We start from the raw sequence: 22,338 nt of genomic DNA, 5'->3' as shown, positions 1-22,338 counted from the left end.
GCCCCCCCCCTCTGGGGTTCACAGGAAGCAGGAAGATGGGTGGGAAGCAGGATGGTCACATTTTATCCAAGCCAATCCCACTACTGCCTGTGAGCATCTGTTTTACCATGTCACTTGGGTTTCTTCCTCTGCCCATCACTCCTGGGACAACAGATTTGATCTGCACACCCTCTTCCTGCCCATCCCTGGCCACTGCAGCTGGTCCCTCAGCCCCAGCTGTGACGAGTGGACCTGGGATTATTTGCCTTTTCCTAGTCCAGGCGCAGCTAGTGGCTCCCTCTCTTGTCCTTGTGCACACAGTTGGCAGGCACTGACCATCTAACTGAGCAGGACCAGCCATGAGGAGCCCTGTGCTGAGCTCCTAAGCATTAAAGCCATGCTGGTCAGGAGGGAACCTGATCCTGGCGTCAGAGTGCATGGTCACCATCCCCAGGGCCTGGTAGGTACTCACACTGCCTTTGGAGATGTAGTTTGAGTCCCGCATGATATCTCGAGCCAGGCCAAAGTCACAGATCTTGACCAGCTTGCCCTCACAGATGAGCACATTCCTGGCTGCCAGGTCCCGATGAACACACTGGGTCAGGGAAGAGAGCAGAGGACACCTTAGGAGAATTGTGGGAAGCCCTCCGTGGTGAGAGTGTGGGGAAAATGTCCAGGTGGGGGGTCCTCAGTCTTCCCACCCCCAAAGGAGAGGTAGTTGTTTTTTGGAGGACTCTGGCCGTCTGGAGGACCCACAGCCCCACCCTGCCCCATGATGACCACACCTACATTCTTAGAGGCCAGGAACTCCATGCCATTGGCCACCTGGTAGCTGAAGCCCACAAGGTCTGTGTAGCTAAGCACTGGGGACTCGTTGATCAAAGTGGCCCGACAAGTCCTCTCAGGAGCTGGGGGAGAGCAGAGAGTCACAGGTCATCTCATGTACCCCAGTGGCCCAGAGGACCCTGTCTTTTGGCTTGTGGGGCTGAATGTCCAAGGCAGGTGGCTCCGGATCTTCTAGGTCTCTCCTGAAAGGATGGTTCTTCATGTCTAGCCTAAACCTCTCCTACATCACCAGTGTCCTCAACGGCCAGAAAAAAAGTTTAGGCTGGGTATGGTGGTACACGCCTGTAATCCCATTTTTTGGGAGGCCGAGGCAGGAAAATCACAAGTTCAAAGGCAGTCTCAGCAACTTAGCAAGACCCTCAGAAAATTATTGAGACCCTGTCCCAAAACCAAAAAAGACCCCCAAAACTAGGAATATAGGTAGAGAGCCCCTAGGTTCAATCTCCAGTACTACCAAATAACTGAAAAAAGGTTTAGCCCTGTTTCTTAGGAACATTAGACCAGCCTGGGGCCAGTTCAAAGCTGATCACTTTTCTGCAGGTTGCAGGAGGTGTGCCCAACCCCACCCGAGCTCTAACTCTCCCTGAGAGCTGTGTTCATGCCTCTAGACCCATAAACAGGGCTTCATATTGAGGGCCCCCTATACAGCAGCTTTGGGCAGGGGGCCAAGCTCAATTTCCACATCTATGAAATGGGCACAAGGCCATCGTGCTCCAGGACTGCTGCAAGGCTGGGAGTGTGAAGGGCTTTGTAAAGAATGTATCTCTGCATGAGTGTGAGCCTGGGCAGGTCTGAGCACACTGCATCCACCTACCAGAGGGGACGTAGTTATCATAAGGGGCCATGTAGTTGGAGGATTCGATGTCTGCGTATTTGACGTCTCCTTTCATGTCCAGCATGGGCACGTAGTCCACTGACTCGTCCTTGCTCATGTCCATGTAGCCACCATCGCTCTCCCCAGTCAGGGACACGTGGCTGGGGAGTAAGAGGAACACAACAGGAAGGTCACTGGCTTCCTCTTTCCTTCCCCCTCGTACCCCGAGGTCACCCTGGGGACCCCTGAGGCCCTGTCGCTCACGGATTTCTTCTTTCACTCATGCACCCCTCGCCCTTCAGTGTGTTACAACACAAGTGACCACAGATCCAGCCCCCTGACTAACCTCTGTGGCCCTGAGCTTGGTGCTGGGGCTGCCACGGTGACATAAGACCCAGTAAGTGTCCTCAGAGAGATCATACCAGAAGAGATTACAATACCCAGGACAAGGGGCACAGGATGGGCGGGTGCAGAGGCCTCTTTGGGGCCTTCCTGCACACCAGCTACCCCGGCAGGTGCCAGGCCGTGACCCAAGGTGGGCAGCAGGGCATTGCCTTGATACCTCTGACTTCGACCTCGCTCCCCAAAGGGCTGTGGGCTGTTCACAGGTGTGTCTGTGTGGGCAGCCTAAAGACAGCTAGGAAACAGGTCAATGCTGGCGAGGAGGGGCAGATGCCAATGTCTCAGACACTGATCTGAGTTACCCTTGTCCTTGTCTTTGTAATCAGCAAAAGAACTGAGAACTGCTCTTTTCAGAAACATTGAAACCAAGAGTTGAGCTGCCGAGGGGCACCGGGGTGTGTGTAGAGGGAATGGGGAGACGGTGGGGGGAGCAGGGCCCACAGTGCACCTCGGGAGGCCCAACTCTCAGCCCACGATTGCCTCTGCCAACAGTGTCCCTAAGGCAGGAGACCACGACACCCTGGACACAGGGCTGTGGGGTCAGGGGTCTCAAGCACAGGGCTCGAGCACAGGGCCTGGCACACTGGGGCAGGTAGCAGGAGGCAGCAGAGCCCAGCACTATCCCCATCACTACTGGCCTTTCCTGGTCTATGGTCTATGGTCCTGACTTGAGAAAGAGTCACCAGGAGTGACTCTGCCCCCTCCCCAGGGCCCCAGCTGCCCCCTGCAGGAGCAAGGGCAAGGGGGCTGTGCAGGCGCCTGCCTCCTCCTACCTGGGCAGAGGGAGCCCCGTGGGCAGGGCGTTGCTGTAGAGCTCGGCACTGGGTGGGCGGTGCTTGTCCGAGTGGTGCTGCAGGAAGCTGTGCTTGTTGCGGTGCAGGTAGTCCACCAGGTCGCCATAGCGGCAGTACTCGGTGATGATGTAGATGGGGCCTGCAGGGGAGGGCGGTGGGCACAGGCCCCAGGGGCCCTCAGGCTTCCCGTGAGGGCCACGGGGCCAATAAACAGGCTGAATGTGGGAGAGGTCGTGGACATGACAGCTGAGGGTAGGTGCCTAGCACACCTGGGTCCTCTTCCTGCCTCCGACTGCAGGCAATAGATACTTAACCTCCCTGGGCCTCCCCTCCCCCACCTGTGAACTAACACCCCCCTCAAAGGACTGTCACAAGAACTAATGAGACCAAACATGGCACATGACAAGGACATAACTGCTATGTTTTCACACTCAAGCTTATTTTGGTATCTGGTATATGTAAAGAGGGAGAGGAAAGTGCTCTCCATTATCAGTTTACTGGTTATGTTCAAATTTAATGCTTTTACTCAAAGTCAACAAGTAGACAGTGAAGATATTGATAAAAACAAAATTTTGAAATGAGTGCCAAGCACAGTGGAGCACCCCTGTAATCCCAGCTACTCTAGAGGCTGAAGAAGGAGGATCAGGAGTTCAAGGTCCCTCTTGGCAACTTGGTGAGATCCTCAGCAACTTAGCAAAAGTCTCAAAATTTAAAAATAAATAAATAAATAAAAAGGGTTGCAGAGGAAACTCAGTGGCAAAGTGACCCTGGGTTCAATCCCCAGTACCAAAAAGAAAGAAAAAATAAAATAAAATAACTTTTGAAATGAGTGATGATTGCAGATGTGAACTGGTCTATGTGTGAAACACAGTTTTGTATTTTGATTTGATTGCACAATCCTGAGGAAAATCCCAAATCTCTCTAAAGCAGTTACAAACGACCATTTCTTCTTCTTCTTCTTCTTCTTCTTTTTTTTTTTTTTTTGCAATGAGATCTTCAAATAAACACAGTAGGGCAGAGGGACTTTCTCCTGTGATCAGAAGAAAGCAGCTCCCAGTTATCTCACTGATGGTCTTGGGGGAAGGGGTGGCAGGTAACAAGATTCTTCTCAATATAACATGAATTGTTATTTATCCCCATTTTCAAAACGTATTGTAAAAATACAAGAATGTCCAAGGTCACTTTGATTTGGAAACTCCCAGAACTGGAAGCCTGAGGAGTCCTTTGACCAGGAAGATGTGACTCTGCAGGCTCCTAAGTCCCACACCCATCTGGGACTGTGAAGGGAGAGTGCTGGGCGGGAGGGTGTGGCGCCCCATTGCAGTGTCCTGCTATCCACAGGTGAAGCAGGAGTCGGGGCATCCTGGGTAGCCAGTGGGCGTTTCCCCAGAGTCCTGGGGTGGCTCTCCTACCTCCCTGGGTGCAGGCCCCCAGCAGGTTGACCACGTTCAGGTGGGGCCCCAGGTGGCTCATGATCTTCAGCTCTGACATGAGGGCTTGCTTCTCACTGCTGCGGGCTGTGGCTGCAGGGAAGGGACTTAGCTGGTCACTGAGGCTTCTTAGAGGCCCCATGGGAGCTACTCAGGCTCCTCTGCCCCACCCGTGCTGCTGCAAGACCACAGGCCCTGTGCAGGGGAGTGTGCCCCACCCTGGCAGGGAAAGAGGGAGGGAGCAGGGGACAGAAGGACCCTCTCCTGGTGTGACCCCAGTGCTTGTGTCCAGCACATCAAAACCAGTCACTCTGGGAGAGGCTGAATGCTTGGGGAGATGGGGGAGGGGACAAGGGAGGTGGGACCTGTGTGAGGGAGGAGCAGGCACCCAGGACTCACATTTCAGCATCTTGACAGCCACTTTCATGGTGGCCTGGGAATGGCTCAGGCCATGAGCTGTGGCCTCCACCACCTGCCCAAAGGCCCCAGAGCCGAGGGTGCGTCCTGGGAAGAAAGGATCTCTCAGTTCCTAGACCACCAGGAACCTGTACTCCCCTTTCCCACCCAGGGGTGGGGAAGAGCCACTCTCTTAGGTCAACCTACACATCCCTCAAATCCCTCTGGACTTAATGTGCTCCCCCCAAAAGGCTACATACTGATTCCCAGTCTTTCCTGGTGTCTCCTCAAAGTCCTGCCTGCTCTCTGCTCCAGCTTGAGTCCCTAAGTGCTTTCCTCCCGCCCCATGGGAACACAGCTCCCCGCACCCCTTCAGCCTCCCTAACTAGATGAAGCACAGGCTGGCACCAGACCTGTCCTCGTGCTTCCTGCCATGAAGGGTCCTATCTCAAGTCTCAGGCTCACAGGACTCAAAGCTGGGGAGCTCCTGGGGCTCCTCTTGACCTCATTTTGCAGAGGAGGAGACTGAGGGGTGGGGAAGGCAAGATACCAGCCCCAGGTCCCATAGCTTGTCATGGCCAGGCTGAGACCAGACCCAAGAGAGGCTGGCCTCCACTTCAAGTCCCCAAACTGCCAGGTGGGGCTTCCCAGGACTGACCAAGCACAAGCTGGTCCCGTGGCAGTTCCCAGGTGGAATCGTAGGGCAGCTGCATGGGGTCCACATAGATGTACTCATGGCCATCAGAGCTCACAGACTCAATCACCTTCCATCGAATCTCATAGCGTGGCTTCTGCAGGACCAGGACCACAGCATCAGACAGGCTCTCTGCACTTGAACTCACTAGGTTCAGACTCAGAGGGCCAAGGAGGCAGTGGGCCCTGAGGCCCAAGAGGGGCAGGGCCAAACTAAGTGGCACAGCGAGTCAAGGCCTTCATGGCTCAGGGATAGGTACCCAGGGGCTCCAGTGGGAAGAGGGGGTGGCAGAGGAGCCATCGGGCTGTGACAGGCTGAGGAGCAGCTGACAGCCAGGGGCCTGGCTCACAGAACAACCTCAGCTGCCTCTCTTGGAGCCTCTGTGGCTCCTCAGGTGGGAGTGGAGGAGAAGGCAGCCTGGACATGGTCCCTCCCCACATGAAGTCATCCCTGAGGGAATCGCAGAAGGATGGAACTTTTGAATGTTGAAATTTAGTGTGCCAAATTCATAGGATTGAACTCAGAATGATAGAATCCAGGGGGACAGTAATCCTAATTTGGGAATCTTAACATTTTGGAATTATAAAGTGGTTAAATCTCAGGACATAACATTGCAATTATAGACTAGTTGAGAGGATCTGAATGCATCCATAGGAGTCTCCATGGGTGACAGGGACAAGCAGGACATGAGGTTAGAGCAGAGCAAGACCAGGGGATCCTGGATAGCTTGGATCAGGCCTGCGAGCCCAGGCTGCTGCGGGTGGAGGCAGCTCAGAGACCCTGAGCTCCATGCTGGGCCCACCTATGGCCAGATCCTGCAGCAGGGGTGGAGACATGCAAACCCAAGGTACCAACCCCTACCCCCTAGGCCAGAATGGGACTCACCTTCTGCCAGAGCATGATGAGGATGATGAGGGAGATGATTGTGAGAACCACCAAGGCCAGGATGGCTGAGATCACCACCACCTTGAAGGGGAGGGCTGGGGACAGAGACCAGAGCAGGCCATGAGCAAGGAGGGAACTGGGTAGCTGCTCTCCCCTCTCCCACTGCCACCATCAAAATCCTTTCCTACCCATTGTGCCCAGACAGAAGGCCCCACGTCCTCGATGGCCTATGATGTCAGACCCTCAGCCTCTTGCTCTAGGCCACATCTTCAACCTCTCTTATGAACCTCCACCCCCTCAGTCACCATCCCTAGTGTCTTCAGCCCAGTCAGAGTCAGTATTGCATTTCTGCCCCAGCTCTAGGCCGAGTGAAAACCCTTTTCTGGGTTCCTGTCCATTGCCTGGCTCTCCCATGAGACCAGGAGCCCCCGAGGGCCATGCCTGTGTTGGGCTGTCACAGCAGATCAGAAATCTAAGTTCCATGCCTGACCAAGTGGCCAACGGACACCATGACCTGCCACCGAGGGAGTCACAGGCTGAGCCACCATGGCCAGATAAATTCAGACTCAGCAAGGAGCCTGCTCCCCCCCCTAACCAACCACCCTTTTCCACCCCAGAGCCCATCTAGGAGTGGATAATGATGGCAGTTAATAGGGCTAGCAAGGCCCCGTGGTGCCTGTGCCTACTCTAACCCAAGACCTCAGCCTCTTCCCTCCTGGGCCATCCCATCCAGACCTTCATCTCCCCTGTCCTGCCCCACTGACTACCCAAGTGTCCTTTGGGAATTTGGTTCTTCTCCTCTGTCCCCTTCCTGCCCTTCTCTCATCCCCAGGGAGCCCAGTCCTTCCTCATATCCTCCTCAGGGTCACAGACCCACACCTCTCTTCTGCTCCCTCTCTCCAACAGTCTCACATATCCAGGGCCTGGGAAAAAAGCATGCATCCTCTAGGGAGTCCTCTGAGTAAAGAGGAGCTGCCATACAGCCATCTCAGTCCCCGGAGTTAGTATGCGTGACATCTGCCTCTGCAGGTGTACTTCTGCCTTCACTCAGAGCTGATGTGCAGGTCAGGATGTCCACACTGTCTACCCAGGTGCCCATCTGCTCAGGCACATGTCTGTGCGCGCACAGGAGGGTTGATGAGATAGGATATTTTTAAAAACCCACCCACACTCACAGGGCAGGTACAGGAGGCTGGTGTGCTCAAAAGACACGCACACATACCAGGCCACTAAGCCTGCCTCAGCGCACAAGTGTGCACCAAGCCTTATGTGCACCTCAGACCCCTGCTTGCTCTGGAGTCTGCCTACCCTAATAGCTCCACTCCTTCCCACTTCCTTCCTCTTTTTCTCCCCACCCCATACCCCAAAATTCACATGCACTCCCTGCTCCAGGCAGCCTGAATTCCTTTACTTTCTTAGAACCTGCCCTGCCTCGAGGCTCTTGCCCAGTCCCCTCCTTCTGACTGGAACACTCTGCTCACCAGGCTAACTTAAAGTCATCCCTCAGGTTTGACCCAAAGGACTTTTTCCCAGGATATTTCCTCAGTCCTACAGCTGGCCTCTTCGCCCTCCAGGCTTTCTCCCCAGGGTGGTGATCCTAAGATTGCTTATTCCCACCATCTTGTCCCCTGATCTTAGGCACTAGGAGGACATCAAAGCTGATCCTCTGACCTCAAGAAGTTGGGTCCTCATAACTATTTATTGAAGAAGAAAGGTGAATGAATGAAGTGCATTCATACAAGGGCACACATACACAAGAATGGGCAGCTAGACATGCAAAAACATCTGTGCACTGCTAGGACCGTTCACATGTGCAAGATTTGTGCATGTAGGTGTCCCTTCTAAGATATATGCACTGTAAAGCAGGCATATGTGTTCAGGTATTGTGCTCACACATTTTTCTAGAAAGGTGTGCTGCAATGACATGCTTACAGACACGCACTATGACACTTGACACATATGCACAGGAATTGCACATGTATTTTTTGCACCCATGTATGGGGTTTTATACACAAGCCTGGGAACTGGGCATGCTGTACATGGCTTATATACATATATTCTGTGGGTTTACACACAGAGACAAGCTTCATGCATGCTTGAACACATGCTTACAGACATATACTCTAGCTTTATTCGTGTATCTGGGCTTAGGCATTCTTCAGCACAAAGTTTACAAGTATACACATAGAGAGTTTGCACCTGTGTCCTGGGATCAGGCCTGCTCATGGTCAGGGCTTCCAACATGCAGTTTACATTCTCTCTGTGGAAGCAGACTGTGCTGCTCAAACCATGGTTTCTACACTCGTGTTTGTACACATGTGCCCATTATGTATTGTGTATGGTGCAAAGAAACATATTCTGATGCATTTCACATAGCTACCGTGTACCTAGGAGTATGCTGACTTGGCCTGTTGAGGGGGCATGGGCTCAGTCCCCAAGTATGGCAGGGTCAAGGTGGGGGTGAGCTGGGGAGACTCACAATGCGGCACCACGGTAACCTCCTGCACATCCTGGCCCAGTGGGTTGTGCAGCATGCAGCGCACCGACAGTGGCTGATCCACGTGGCGCAGGCGCAGCGTGCTCACCACCTCATATTCCTGCTCCTCCGCCCAGTATGTCACATTAGTCTCCAACTGGCTTTCCTCCTCGGAACTGTTCCCCAGTGGTGTGGGCGGCAGCTCGCGTGGACACCTATCCAAAGAGACCAGGATCGACTTGCAGCCTCACCTTTCTGCAGAGGTGGAGACTGAGGCCAAAAGCAGACAGCACCGCATAGTGGAGAAGTGCATGTCCAGTTCCTGTGACCAGCTGCCTGGTCCTAAGCGGGTTCCTCCAGTGATTCTCTAAACTGATCAGTAGGTGGCGCCTCCGTTCCAGAATTGAGATCCCTGGATTGCAAAATCCACTCCTCATTTTGACCACCAAACACAGTGTGTTGAGATCGAATCAGAACCTCAACTCAACCCTGCCTCTAGCCATTGAACCACCATGAGCCCTAGTCAGAGGAACAGAACATCTACTGGGTAGGTAAGGTCTTTCTGGGCACAGCCCTCCACTGTACTGGGCAGAGGATAGCCCAGGTGTCAAGGTAAAAAAGAGACAATTTAGATCATGCAGAGCATCTCCAAGGAGGTGATGGAATGGTCTTCTAGGGTGTGGCTCTAGTCTGGAGCAATGTGAAAGAGGAAAGGGCAGACTAGTGAGTTCCACTGGGTCCTTCTAGCCTGCTGGGGTACCCTAGAACACTAAGGTCCAGGATCTGCTCACCTTTTGAGGTCTCTGCAGGTAGACCAGGTGATATTTGGCTGGGGCATGCCTCGGCCACGACAGCGGACTGTCTGCTCCCCGTTGGCAGGGTGACTCTCGCTCAGCTCCAGCACACGGACAGGGACTGCATGGGGGAAGGTCCAGGATCAGGAGAAAGGTGGGAGGTGAAAATAGACCTCAGGGAGACCTGGCCCAGAGCCTCCCTCAGGGTGAGGGCTGCAGACCTCAGGTGAACACTAAAGACCAGGAATCCCTTGGGGGAAGCTGATGGATTTCCCTCTGGGCTACTTCAAAGGGAAAGTCTCAGTAGGGGGCTAGTCTGTCCTTAACACCTCTCTGAGACTTGCTCACCTTCATTTTAACAAAGAGAGAACAGGCCTCAAGCTCAGAGCCCTGGGCAGCCCAATACATGAAACTGGATTGAATAACATTTGTCTTGTTTTCTTGGAGTTGATTTTAGTGGCTGCCTGATATTTATGACATGTGATGCTGATTTTCCATCTACAATTGAGAGGTTCAATTTTGCCTTTCAAAATATGTTTATTTTTAGAAAGCTAATTGACAAAACATGAAGTCATTCCCATGGCATTCCTACACTCAAGTCCCTGCAATGACTTTTCATTTAGGTCACAGTAAGAGTCAAAGTTGTACCAGACCCACAGGCACCTACACATCTGCCCTCTCCTCGCCCCTACCCTATCTCTGCTCTGACCTCATCCCCTGCCACTCTTCCTCTCTCCCTCTTCTGGCCACAGGACTTTCTGGCATTGTTCTGGCCCTTGCACTGCCAGGGGTGCCATCTTCCCAAATATCCACTTGGCTAATGCCCTCGTCTTCTTCAAGTCTTCACACAAATGTCACTTCCTCAATCCAGCCGAAGCAAATAAGGTCAATACTGATTACAATATTTAAAAGTGTACCTCACAAGCCCCCTGTGCACTGCTCTCTTAATCTTCCCTACCCTTCTTTTTTTCCCTTTCCAATAGCGCCTATTACCTTCTCATCTGTGTTATTTGCTGGGATTTCATGTCCTTCTGTTACATGTTTGTCTTCCCCCAAAGGCAAGGCCTTAAGAACTTCCAATAGAGAAGTATATTGTAATTGCTTAATAAATATCTACTGGATTAGTGAGTATCATATAAATGGACTATGAGAAGGAAAAATCATGCCATTGGGACATGAATGCCCAAGGTTTTGGAAAACACCAGTCTAGCCTGATGGCCTCCCTTTACAGTTGGGGAAAATGAGGTCCAAAGAAGGGACACAGCAGGTCAATGGTCATGAACTCAGCTTACTTAGTTCCAGATCCCTCTCCAGCCCCTCCTATGGGTGGGAGGACAGTACAGGAAGAGGAAGTGGGGACAGGGAAGAAGGGAAGAGGGGACTGAGGTGGCCCTCACCATTGACCTGCAGCTTGAAGGAAAGCTGGGCCTCAGCATCCTCATGGAAGGCCCGCATGGTATAGTAGCCAGCCTCTGCCACCTTCACTCGCACCAGTGTCAGTTCCGATACATACCTAGGAAATCATACAGGCCAGGAAACCCACTCACTGTAAGAGCTGGAAGAACTCCCCCACCTCCCACCTTCTTTATACAGACAGGGAAAACAAAGCCCAGAGAGGAGAGGGACTTGCCAAGATCACACAGTGAGAGCCAGGACTCAAACCTAGTCTCCTGAGTCCCCAGTTATAAGCAGTTCCACTAAACCAAGAAGGGGACAGAAGGATTGGGAGGTTGGGGGGGGGGGTGCATGATTCCTCCCCCTCCACAGGAGGGACCTAACATGTTTTATTCTAATTTATCGTTTCTCTGTTAATCTCCAGCCTTGGGGACATCACAGGTGGCAGTGAGTGGCCCTCCTGGCACTGTCTTCCCGGTAATCCTGTTTCTGTTTCCCCCGCTGACTCAGAGACCCTGGGTATGCTGAAATTCTGCCCCAGTCCCTGCAGTATCCCAGTGTCTGGCACCAATCCTGGCATGCAGGAGACTCTCCGGAAAGGTGGACCTAGGTTTGTCGTGGGTCTGTGGGCTGCTTGGTAGCTGCAAAACTTCAAAAAATGGAGTGGGTAGCAGCTGCTCACCGGGTCTCAGACACATTGCGCGTGGACAGGGCGATCTCGCCGGCGCTGGAATCGCCCAGGGTGCGGTTGTCCTTGAACCACAGCACAGTAGGTGGCGGGTAGGCTTCGAACACCACTTGTAGTGTCCGACTCCTGTGCAGCTCAGCAATTTGTATAGCGCCCAGGTCTCGCAGAAGCCGCACGTAGCCGCTCTCTGCAAGGTACAGCTGTCAGGGGCCGACCCTGGGGGCGGGGCTATTCCCAGGCACCAATGGGGTTGCACGTCCCAGGGGCGGAGCTCCTGGAGGCGGGGCATCAGCTGAACTGTAAAGGAACCTAGACTTCTGGGGCAGAGGCTTCAGGCTTTAGGAAGTCATTCAATGAAGGACTAGGGTTGAAGTTGGGGCTGGGGACGAATTTGGCTCTGATATTAGTGTTGGAGCCAGTTTTGAGGTTGAGACTGCAGTTGTAGTTCTCTTGTTCGGTTTGGTTTTGTAACTGAGGTACATTGGAGTCTCAAACCAGGGCCAAGGTTGAATTTGCAGATGGGCCTGCCCAGGCCTGTGATGCGTTTGGGATTAGAGATCAGATTGAGGCTAGGGTTCTGGCTAAGCAGAAAGTCTACTTTTAGATTAGGATTGAATCAAGCTGACACTGCACTTTGGTTTGGATTTAACCCCAGAATTGGGGCTTTGACTGGCACAGAGTCTAGTGCTGAACTGGAAAATGGTTGATTGTACCCTAGGGCTGTGGGTCCAGTTCAGACAGGGGTTAGAAACTGATTCCAAGGCACCCACCGACCACAGTGACATTGATGGCCTTTTCATCTCGATGGTCATTCACACTCTCTGACACATTGCAGATGTAGGTCCCTGAGTCATCCAGCTCAGCATTGGGGATGTGCAGGATGGAGCGAATGTGGGAGGGCACATCAAAGAGGAAATCTGTCACTGGCTCTACGAGGCGCCCACTCTGCAGGAACAAGTGGGGCAGGTTCTCTAAATAAGCAGGGGTCCATGAGAAGTCAGTCTGCAGGCTGAGCTATCCATCCTTGCCTGGTCCCTCCCCCAACCGAGGCCCAGCATTACCTCCATGCGGGGGTAGGTCCACTCAAAATTGACCACCTCATTCCCCGTCACAATGCACATGATGGTAATGTTCTCACCCTGGCGAACCACAGTCTGCACTGCATTCACTGAGACATTGATGGAGGAAACTGGAGGAAAGAGGGGGGCTTAGGGCTGGGGAAATCACACCAGCCACCAGTACTTCAACTTGGGTATGGGGTAGGGGTATACAGAGTGAAGCATTGACTGATGGAAAATTCATCCATTAAAAAAAATATTTATTGAATACCTACTATATGCCAAATATTTATTTTAGGCACTGGGGCTACAACAATGAATACAACAGACAAAACCTTTGTCCTGGTGGCGCTTACACTCTAGAAGGGGTAACAGTCTAGAAATTAAAGTATCCTCTGGTGATCTAAGTAGAGGAGAAATTTACTGAACACTCCTATTGTGCCCTGTAACTTCTATTTTTTGTTTTATTTAACTTTCACAATAATCCCATAATGTGGGCAATAATTATCACCCTCTTTTATGAAGGAAGAAGCAGGTTCAAAGGGATTATGGGCCTTGTGCAAAGTCATTCAGATGGGAAGTGGCTGAGCTTGGATTCCAACTCAGTTGGCTCCAAAGCCTATGCCTTTGCCCATCTGATTACACAGCCCAGCGTGCCACTGATGTGTCCCCTGACTGTGGGAAAACTTCATCCTCAATAGGAGCCTCAGTTTCTTCATCTGTAAAATAGGAGAAACACTACCTCCCTTCAAAGGTTATAGTGAAAACAAATGAAAAATAGTTATATACTTTGCAAACTGTAAAGGGCTATTCCTCTGTGAAGGGTTATACTTGCCTCTGCTGACAATCAAGCCAAAAAGGGGACTCACCCTGGAGGCTGTAGACGTAATAGGCATCGGAATCCACTTCCCTCTCCCCAATGGTGGTTCGGCAGATGTAGGTCTTGTCCTCAAAGGTACCAGAGAAGCCTCGTTGGTGGTCATAAGGGATAGGCAGCGGGATGTCCTCTTTCTTCTCATGCAGTGTCACCACTAGCTGGGGGTCTGTCACTCGGCATGGAATTGTGGTCTCAGTTATTTCCGTGAGAAAGATGAATAGGTCCTCCGGCTCCATAGGGAGGAAGCCCATGGTGGGATCTACAAGGAGTGGAGCCAAGAATGAGTGAGGGTCAGGGGACCTGGGTGTCTGGCGATCCCATGAATTGCTGTATGACTTTGAGTAAATCTCTTCCACTCTTTGGCCCTCAGTTTCCCCAATACAGGAGAAGGATGGCACTATGGTTTAAATGTTGGTCTGCTCCAAAATTCATTGAAATTCCATTGCCATTTTAACCCCAAGAGGGCTAAATGGTTGAGGTTGATGCCACTAAAAAAGGGTAAGTTTGCCAGCCATGGTGGCACATGCCTGTAATCCAGTGACTTGGGAGGTGAGGCAGGTGGATTGAAAGTTCGAGGCCAATCTCAATAATTTAGCAAGACCCTCAGCAACTTGGCGAGACCCTGTCTCAAAATAAAAAATAAAAAGGGCTGGGAATGTGTCTCAATGGTTAAGCATCCCTGGGTTCAATCCCTCATACCAAATAAAAGGTAGGGGGGCAAGTTCAGTGCCCTCTGGCTCTCTCTTGCCCTTCTGCATTTTTTGATGAGATTATATAAAAGAAGTCCTTGCCAGATGCTGATTCCCTTAATATTGAATTTCCCAGCTTCCAAAATTGTTAGCCAGTACATTTATGTTCATTATAAATTACCCAATCTCAGGTACTATTTTACAGCAGCAAAAACATAGTAGGCATAAGAGACAGATGCTCAGAGGCCATTCCAGCTCTAACATTTGATATTGACAGTACCAGGGTAAGAAAGCAGACAACCCACAAGTTGAAGTATGGCTGGTACCTGGAGCTTGGAGAACAGGGAAGATGAGACATGGGGGCCAAGGGGGATCAGACAGCAACCAGCTAAGAATACAGAGTTCTTGGGAGGCAGTAATGGGGTTGGCTGGCAAGGAGCAGACTGATATTCAGACCAATGTGTGGAAATGAACACCCTGCTGAACTAGAGTTCATGATTCGTCTGCATTTCTAGAATGGCTGCATTTCATGGTGCCAGTCAAGCAATCTCTTGAACTTCCCCTGATATCTTTAGTAAGTGAGTGGCCATGCAGGTGGGAACCCTTACCTGGCACAAAGATGTAGAGCCGCTTCTGCTCACTGGGCTCCCGCCCAAGGGAGCTGTTGTAGGTACAAAAGTACTCTCCTGTGTCACCTCCAGTGACATTGGCCAGGGTTAGCATGCTGGAGAAGGTGCCCTCCTGGGTCCTGGACACTTTCTGCTGAGGCACCTGAGACAGCCGTTCCCACACCACTGGAGCTGAACCCAGGCAGGTCAGAACAAAGGTACTGGAGAGATTAAGTACAAGCTCTGGCCCTGGGGGCATGATGGTCAGGCCCTGGGAGGTCTGTGGACCTAGCAGCAATAGCATGGGCAGCAACAGCAACCGGCCTGGAGAGAAGACATCAGATGTCAAGGCACAGGGGCCTCAGCAAGCCCCCTTGGGCTGCCCAGGGGCATGTGTGCACAGCCCCCAAGTCCATGAAGAACACATCTCCATTTCCAACACAGACTGGAACCCTCTGCCCATGGTTCTAGAGCCTGCTCACCCAACGCTAGGCCCCCAGGTACTCCTGGCCTTTGTCTCAGTCCCTTTAAACCCAGCCTCTGAGTTCTCCAGCAGTACTACATTCAGGCAGCGGGCAGGGAAGGAGTCAGGAAATCCTTGGGAAGCAATTCCCAGGCCTCCAGTTCCTGCATTGTTTCCCAGGTCACTTTCTGGGCCTCTTCCCCCTGCTGCCCTCAGCTACCTAGGTTCCCATGAAGCCCAGAGGTGGCCCTGCTTGGAAGAAGTTGAGCAGGAGGTACTCAGGTAAATTAGAGTGAAGTTGGGGGCTGCGAAGGGCTGGGATGGGGGGTGTGTGCCTGTGTCCAGCAATTGGTTCTCCCACCCCCACCCTTGCCCCATGACATCTTCTAGGGAAGGATTTTGTAAGCCACACTCCCATGCTTCCTGGGGATGAAAATCCAGAGGGGGCCCAGATAGGTGGGCAGTCAGGCAGCCAGTCCCTCTAACAGTCACCGGACCCACCCCTGGAGAGCTGAAGGCACATATCCAGCCAGACTGAGGAGAAATGGGAAGCCAGGGTGACTGCTAAAGGGTGAGGGGTGTATGGAGGGCTAAGGAAAGAATCTGATGTGATCATTTTGGACAGAAGGGGTTCACTGAAGGTCTCGGAGCTGCGGGTGGGTGGCTGAGGAGGCATCCACACAGACCTCAGGAAATGTAGGAAATCCAGCTCAAGAGCACTGCAGCTTTTCTGGACTCGTGTCCTTATGCTAGCACACAGCCTCCCAAGGTAGGGCCTTTCTGGGACCCCTGCCCCTGCCCCAGCCTACTCACCTCTGAGGACCAGAGCTGGCATCACACCTGGAAGCTGCATGATGTCCTGTAGAATGAAACAGGAGTCAGGACCCAGAGTGGGCAGAGGCGGTGCCAGGGCCCCTCTGGTTCCTACAGAGTACACCCTCGCCTGAGCTCTCCATGTCCGTGGGGCTGAAGTCAAAAGCCACCTGTCCCAAGTCTGAGAGGGCACTCATGACCACAGGCCCTATCCCTTTTTTTCTGACCTTCGCGTGGCCTTGGCTGGGTCCTACGCCTCTCTGGGCCTTAGTTTCCCTGCATGACATTGGGGGTGGGGAGGTTGAGCTGGATAGTATCCAGGGACCCGCCATCTCTGACAACCCGTCCTCTGAGTGACAGTTCCAATACCAGGCTCTTATCTGCCAGGACAAATATTTGGGAAAGTGTGATGAAAGGCCTGGAGGAGAAGGAGGGGGGAAGCCAGAACCCAGAGAACTCCCACAGCTCCACAAGCACAACAGGAAATGGAGGCGGCTGTGGGAAGGGAAGCAGGGGAGTCAGGGCTGTGGAATGTGGGGGGTGGGCCTGGCCCCCTCTACTCAGCCCGCAGCAGCACAGGGAGGCCCAGGGGAGAAGGGCCAGGGGCCAGCCCCAGAAGAGGCCCCATGGAAATTAGCAGGCTTCGAAGGTGTTTGCAGACCCCTGAAGCCAAGCTCCCCACCTCCACATCCGGTGTCCAAATGGGGAAACCAAGGCTCTGAGAAGGAAAGAAGTTTGCCCAAGATTCCACAGAAGGTCCTGTCCAAGAGGGAGACAGAGAGCTGGAAGAAACAGAGAGACAAAGACATGGGAGAGAGAGCAGGAGATGCAGAGGAACAGCCTGCACTAGAGCCTGGGGACAGAAGCTAGGGGACAGAAGCTAGGCCCAGAGAGACAATTGAGGTTGGGTGGAACTTTCTCGGTCCCTTCCTTTAGCAGCCTGTCATACCTGGGATTCCAAATAGTCACCAATAGCCAGGTAGGCATGCTTCTGTCTGCAGCCTCGACAGGAAGTAGGCCAGAGGTAGATGGGAGTCACAGAGCAAGAAATGTGGGAAGGGACCATGTGATAAAGCAACAAGGCGCCTCCTGATGCTGTGAGGCTGCAGACTTACTGAGTGGCTGCCCGCTCTGGCCACGCCCAACCTGCCCCCACCTCACCATCTCAGGCTTTCTAGTTTCCAGTCCAGAGCTGGGGAGAAGGGTTTGAGCCCCCCTCAGCACTGCCCCTTGAGCCATGGCTATCTCTTTGGGCTGAGTCTCCAGCTCTCAAAGTGGAATGAAGGCAAGTGTACCACCTACCAGTGCTGCAGGCACAGTTTAAGGGAGATACAGAGACCATGGCCTCAGCTGTGGACCCCAGTCTCAATTTTCCCAAGAGCAAATCAGTGTTTCTCCTCCTCTTCCCCTCCCTTCAGAGAAGCTTGCCTGAGTCCCCTCTTGTCTTCCTCTCCCCTCTCTAAATTGCTCCAGGTCAAAGCCCAGCCCTCCTGATATCCCTCTGCAGCGCCCCCATGCCCACCCCTCCTGTGCCAGCCCTTCAGCTGGACACCAGGCCTCTTTGGGCAGGAAAGAGCAGTGCCCAGGCAGAGCAACAGCCCCCACAGGGGCCCATCTGCCCCTCAGGGGTACCCCCTGGTTCCCCCTTCCTGCCAGAGATCTGGGCCAAAGAAAATCATTAGCAGCCCAGGTTGGGGGAGGGGGTCATCTCAGCCTCCCTGCCCCTCCTCTCCCAGCCTCCCTGGCTGGCCACACTGTTTATTATTCTAAAGGAGGAATTTGGCCGGTTGGCCAGGAGATGGGAGGTCACTGAAAGGGGGCTGGCCTGGTTCTAGAAGGCTGGGTTGGCCGTGTGGGCTGGGACCTCATGGCATGCAGCCCCTGACTCTGCTCTGATATGGCACTCTCTTCTCTCCCCTCAGGCCCTCTCCTGCTGGGCCTGGGGCTAGGCGTGGCTTAGAGTCTCTGAGACTAAGCTAGGAGAGACTCTTCTTGAATAGGCAGCAGAGGCCCAGAGAGGCACAGAATCATGACCTAGTCACAGAGCAAAAAGAGGATCCAGGCTGTGGGAAGAGGATAGGGAGGAAGAGATGAGCTCAGGGAAAGTGGAGATGCTTTGGGAGAATGTAGACACTTCAGGAGTCGTGGACTGGTTGGACTCTATGAAAGGAGCATTTTGGCTCACCTCACAAGATTTGAAACTTTGTAAGACTGAGCTGGCCCCCAGCCTTCTCTGGGATGTTTCCCTGTTTGTACACGGAGAAGTTTGGATAGATCAGCTCAAAGAGCTGTCCCTATTTTAAGCCTTGCCTTTTTGACTGGTCAAAGAGAAGGTTCTGGTCACCATTATTCTCAAGAAAGTGGGGCTGGTCAGAAGGGAGGGCTACACTCCTAAGGACAGAGTCACATGAGAATCGATAAACCCATCTCACTCCGTTTGCATCGGATGACTCTGACCATTTGGTCACTGACTTGCTGTGTGGACTTTGACAAGTTGTTTCCTTCTCTGGGCCTCAGTGTTCCCATCTATACAATTAGGATTTACACACAGTCTTTCAGTGGACTTCTAGCCAGATGAATTGGGGATATGGAACCTTGCAGTGGCCTGAGGAAAGACACAGGGGCAGCGAGCTAGAGATCCAGGATGCACCAGAATGGGGATCAGGGTATCCAGACATGACCGTGGGCCATTGGAATGATTCTGGACTCTGCCAGTTGTCTACTCAATGCCTGTGGACCATTTGTGCTTTCCAGAGGCTGCTGTGGTCTTAGGACAGGCAGCTGACTTGGGGTGGCATTTTGCCTATGACAACTTCCCTTCAGAGAAAGGGGCTCTGCTCCAGGTAAGAGCCACATAGGACATTTTCAGTCCAGCCTTCCCTCCTACAAACACTAGAACAGCACAGCCATCGCCATCGGGAGCGGGCACCCAGCAGCACCACCACCACCTACCACACTGTCCTGCTGGGAGTTCCCTGGAGCAGAAAGGGGCAGGGTCCTTAAGCAAACACTGTGCCCAGAGAGATGTGCTGTGCGCCAGGAAGCCCTAAGGATTCCTCTATGCAAGGTTGGAGAGACACAGGTCCAAAGATAGGGTCACCGCCCAGCTCCTCAGTGAAATAGAGGTCCCTTAGGGGAATGGACTGAGGGTCCCAAGTCCAGGACAGCACGTTCAGGGAATCAGTGGCAGCCCCAGCCTTCCCTCCTCCAAGCGCACACAACTCCCCACCCCTTTCCCACCGCCTTAATCTAAATAAATCCAGTCCATCTTGGCCACATCCGCCAGCAGCGGCTTCCCTCCCTCGGGGTCCTGAGGCTCCCACGACATAAGCAGGCAGGGGAGGGGGCCCCACACGGGGTGAGCACATGCACAGAGCACAGATGGCTGCCTACGCACTCGCTCACACGCTCCTAAAACACATGCAGGCGCTCACCATGTGCATGCCCGTACAAAACGCATGTCACAGGGTTCCTGCCACAGCACTGACTGCTGCCTGTGTGCTCTCCAACATGCCCACTGGAGATGCACCATGCCTAACAGATCACCCATGTACCCAGCATACGTGACAGTGCAGAACTACGTGCACGTGGGTCCCAAGCACCCCTGAAATCACATCCATACAGATAAGCCAGAAAGCCCCGGATGTTGTGCAGTGCTGAGCCCTTGACATATATAGACTCATTTAATCCTCAGTCAACTCTGAGATAGAGACAGTGCTCATTTCCATGTTAAAGGTGAAGAAACTGAGGCAGAGAAAAACCTTAGAAATTTGTCTAGGAATCCAGACCCAAGGAGGGTAGAGCGAAAATGGAACTGTGTCTCCGTGCTCCATGCCACGCCACCGTGCTGCTTCTGTGATCACGGCGCTTGTCTGGTTGGGGCTGGGTAGAGAGTGGGTGGGCACTGGTGGGAACAGATGGAGTGGGGAGGGATTTCGCTGAGAATCAGCAGGACTTTGGTTGATGTTGTGGAGCTGGAGAGATAAGTTCCTGAGGGGAGCCTGCATCCCTGTTTCTGGTTTGAAATACTCGGGGACAGGAGTGTGTGTGTGTGTGTGTGCTGGGGAGATGATGCCATTTTCTGAGACGGGAATGAGACCAAAGAGCAGGATTGAGAGTTGTCACTGAGCTGGTTGAGAATGTGGAGGATCCTGTCGGCACTGGGTGGACAGAGGAACGCTCAGCCTGAAGGCAGAGATCAGACCAAGAGAAAGCCCGGCTGCAGGGGAGGGGGCGCTTGCTTGGGGCAGGCAGACTCAGGCCAGGGATGCTCTGAATAAGCAAGATGCCCGAGGGAGGAGGAGGCCTGGCCATGGGTCATGGTGTCAGAGTCTTGGAATGTCAGGACTCCACAGCTCTCAGAGATCATCTATCTGATCCAAACCCCTTCCCGGGCCCTGTTGTCCTGCTGGAGATACTGAGGCTAGTGGATCAAGGACCTGGGGTCAGACTCTGGCTGCTGCCCTTCCCTCTGAGTAGTACTATTACTCAGGAGTGTCCCCGCAGTATCCCAGCCAGACAGAGATTGGTGACAGAGACTCAGAGAAGGTTGCCAGCTAAGTTTCCAGTAGAAGCAGGACACTGATTCCAGTCTCCTGACCAGGAGCCTTGTCCTCTCTCCTCCACACCACTTCACAGCCCCCAGGACAAACTACAGGGTGGGAGTATGGGAACCTGGGTTCTTGTCCCAGTTCTGTTGTCACCTGTGCTACAGTCCTGCCCCTCCCTGGGCCTCAGTTTCCCCATCTGTACAACTTTGGGGGCTGACTCTTGCAACTCTAAGGACCCCGCTCTGGAAGGCAGCTGTGTGCAGTGGGGAGGAGGAGGGGGTGCTGGGGAGGGGCCCCAGCCGGGATGTCATGACTCAGCTCAGAGAAGGCAGCCAGTCTTAGGCCTGGGAGCGTGTGGGGGCAAGAGGCATCCAGAGCCAGGGAGTGAGTCCTCTGCCAGCAGCTGAAGAAGACGAGGGTGACAGCAGCACAGCCTGGACTTGGCAGAAAGTCTGGCCCATGTGGCCTTCCCCAAAGGGCTGAGATGTGGGTGTGTTCTTGCAGTATGGGTCAGCGAGCCCCATCCTGGGAGGCAGGGAGGATGGCGGGGTCCGGAGCATGGGGACATAATTACAAGTGTCAGGGAGAAACCTGGTAAGAAAGGGAGGCTCCCAACTGCCTTCCTCCATCCTGTGCTTCTCTTCTATCTGTTGAAGACGGCTCAGCGAGCCACCCCTACACAGTGAGTCTCCCCAAGCCTCAGGACCACACCGAGGGCCAGAGTGAGTGAGCAACCGGGCTCAAACCACAGTTACGGGGGCTGACCCCCAAGTGCAACTCTAGGCCATGCTGCTTTTAGACCCGGGGCCTTCCTAACGACACCCCTGAACAAAACAGCACAAATGACCAAGTTGGGACTTTCATGGGCTCTAGCTGTGGACCTCCCCGTAGATAGAAGCACAGGGTGGGTTTCATGGACCCCCATTTTGATTCCCCCAGCACAGACCTGGCTATTCTGAGCACTCCTTGCTGGCCCCTCACTTCCAACCTGCCCGCACCCACCTGTCCTCACACTCCAGCCAGAGGAACACTCTCGCTCCCTAGACCCTCTGCGGCTCTAGGGTAAAGACCTGCTTCATAGCCCCTCCTGTAGGAGCCATCAGGCCCTGGCACTGCCATAGTCTGTCATGACCAAAAGAAGGCGGTGCCCTCCCAGCTCCCCAGGGCCCAAGTCACTCATTCTGTGCTCCTCTCCTGGGAGGCCTCCCCAGGGACACAGTGGAAAGAAATGACCTATTTTCTGGAAGTCCAAAATAAAATAAAACATCTGTCTGGAACGGAGCTCGGCTGATAAAGAACAGACTGGTCCCCCAGCCGAGCCCCCTGCTGCGGCGCACACCCCCTCACCCATCCGAGTGTGTGCTGGGGGCAGGGAGGATGCCGGCGGCTACTTGGAACGGTGCGTGGGAAAGCGCTCAGTGTGTGCCTCATGGCCTCTGGGGGCCCAAGGGAGGGAGCCCGGGTCCCTGTGCAGGCTGGGAACCAGCCTGGGAAGGAGGTCAGAGAGGGAGAGAGGCCCCTGCATGCCCCTGCCTGCTGCCTGCCTGCCCAGCAAGCACTTCCTGTCTCCTGCAGGCGCCTTACAGGCTTCCCCTGCTGAGCCCCCACAGCCCTGATCTGCTCTGGGCCATAGGGCCTGGCCCTGCCCAGCCTGGTGGGTCCCAGGCTCAGAGTCCCTTGCAGCTCT

The 22,338-nt window shown here is 53.5% G+C and overlaps 1 protein-coding gene across 3 annotated transcripts in view; it reads right to left on the bottom strand.

Moving 5' to 3' along the window:
* The window catches only part of Pdgfrb (platelet derived growth factor receptor beta), a 37,612-nt gene that overhangs the window by 5,801 nt on the left and 9,473 nt on the right, over positions 1–22,338 (bottom strand). The window contains exons 2-19 of one of the 3 annotated variants that reach the window (XM_058584224.1): positions 16,784–16,883; positions 16,102–16,147; positions 14,826–15,149; positions 13,521–13,787; positions 12,655–12,782; positions 12,364–12,538; positions 11,588–11,780; positions 10,908–11,023; positions 9,508–9,631; positions 8,720–8,931; positions 6,241–6,335; positions 5,320–5,452; positions 4,665–4,769; positions 4,248–4,358; positions 2,815–2,974; positions 1,640–1,800; positions 769–887; positions 452–574 (exon numbers count right to left, since the gene is read on the bottom strand). In XM_058584224.1, the coding sequence (XP_058440207.1) occupies positions 452–574; positions 769–887; positions 1,640–1,800; positions 2,815–2,974; positions 4,248–4,358; positions 4,665–4,769; positions 5,320–5,452; positions 6,241–6,335; positions 8,720–8,931; positions 9,508–9,631; positions 10,908–11,023; positions 11,588–11,780; positions 12,364–12,538; positions 12,655–12,782; positions 13,521–13,787; positions 14,826–15,149; positions 16,102–16,141 (2,586 nt within the window). In that variant the 5' untranslated portion in view covers positions 16,142–16,147; positions 16,784–16,883. Of the gene's footprint in view, positions 1–451; positions 575–768; positions 888–1,639; positions 1,801–2,814; positions 2,975–4,247; positions 4,359–4,664; positions 4,770–5,319; positions 5,453–6,240; positions 6,336–8,719; positions 8,932–9,507; positions 9,632–10,907; positions 11,024–11,587; positions 11,781–12,363; positions 12,539–12,654; positions 12,783–13,486; positions 13,788–14,825; positions 15,150–16,101; positions 16,148–16,783; positions 16,884–22,338 lie in introns of those variants that run through there. The other 2 variants (XM_046460110.2, XM_046460111.1) reach the window with 2 other exon arrangements.

The sequence above is a fragment of the Marmota monax genome, unplaced genomic scaffold, assembly GCF_021218885.2.
Source record: "Marmota monax isolate L192 unplaced genomic scaffold, Marmota_monax_Labrador192_F-V1.1 WCK01_AAM20220418_F8-fsc00006, whole genome shotgun sequence".
Taxonomy (NCBI): Eukaryota; Metazoa; Chordata; class Mammalia; order Rodentia; family Sciuridae; genus Marmota; species Marmota monax.
Note: the sequence above shows the minus strand (reverse complement) of the source record. Positions and strands in the feature narration are given on the sequence as shown.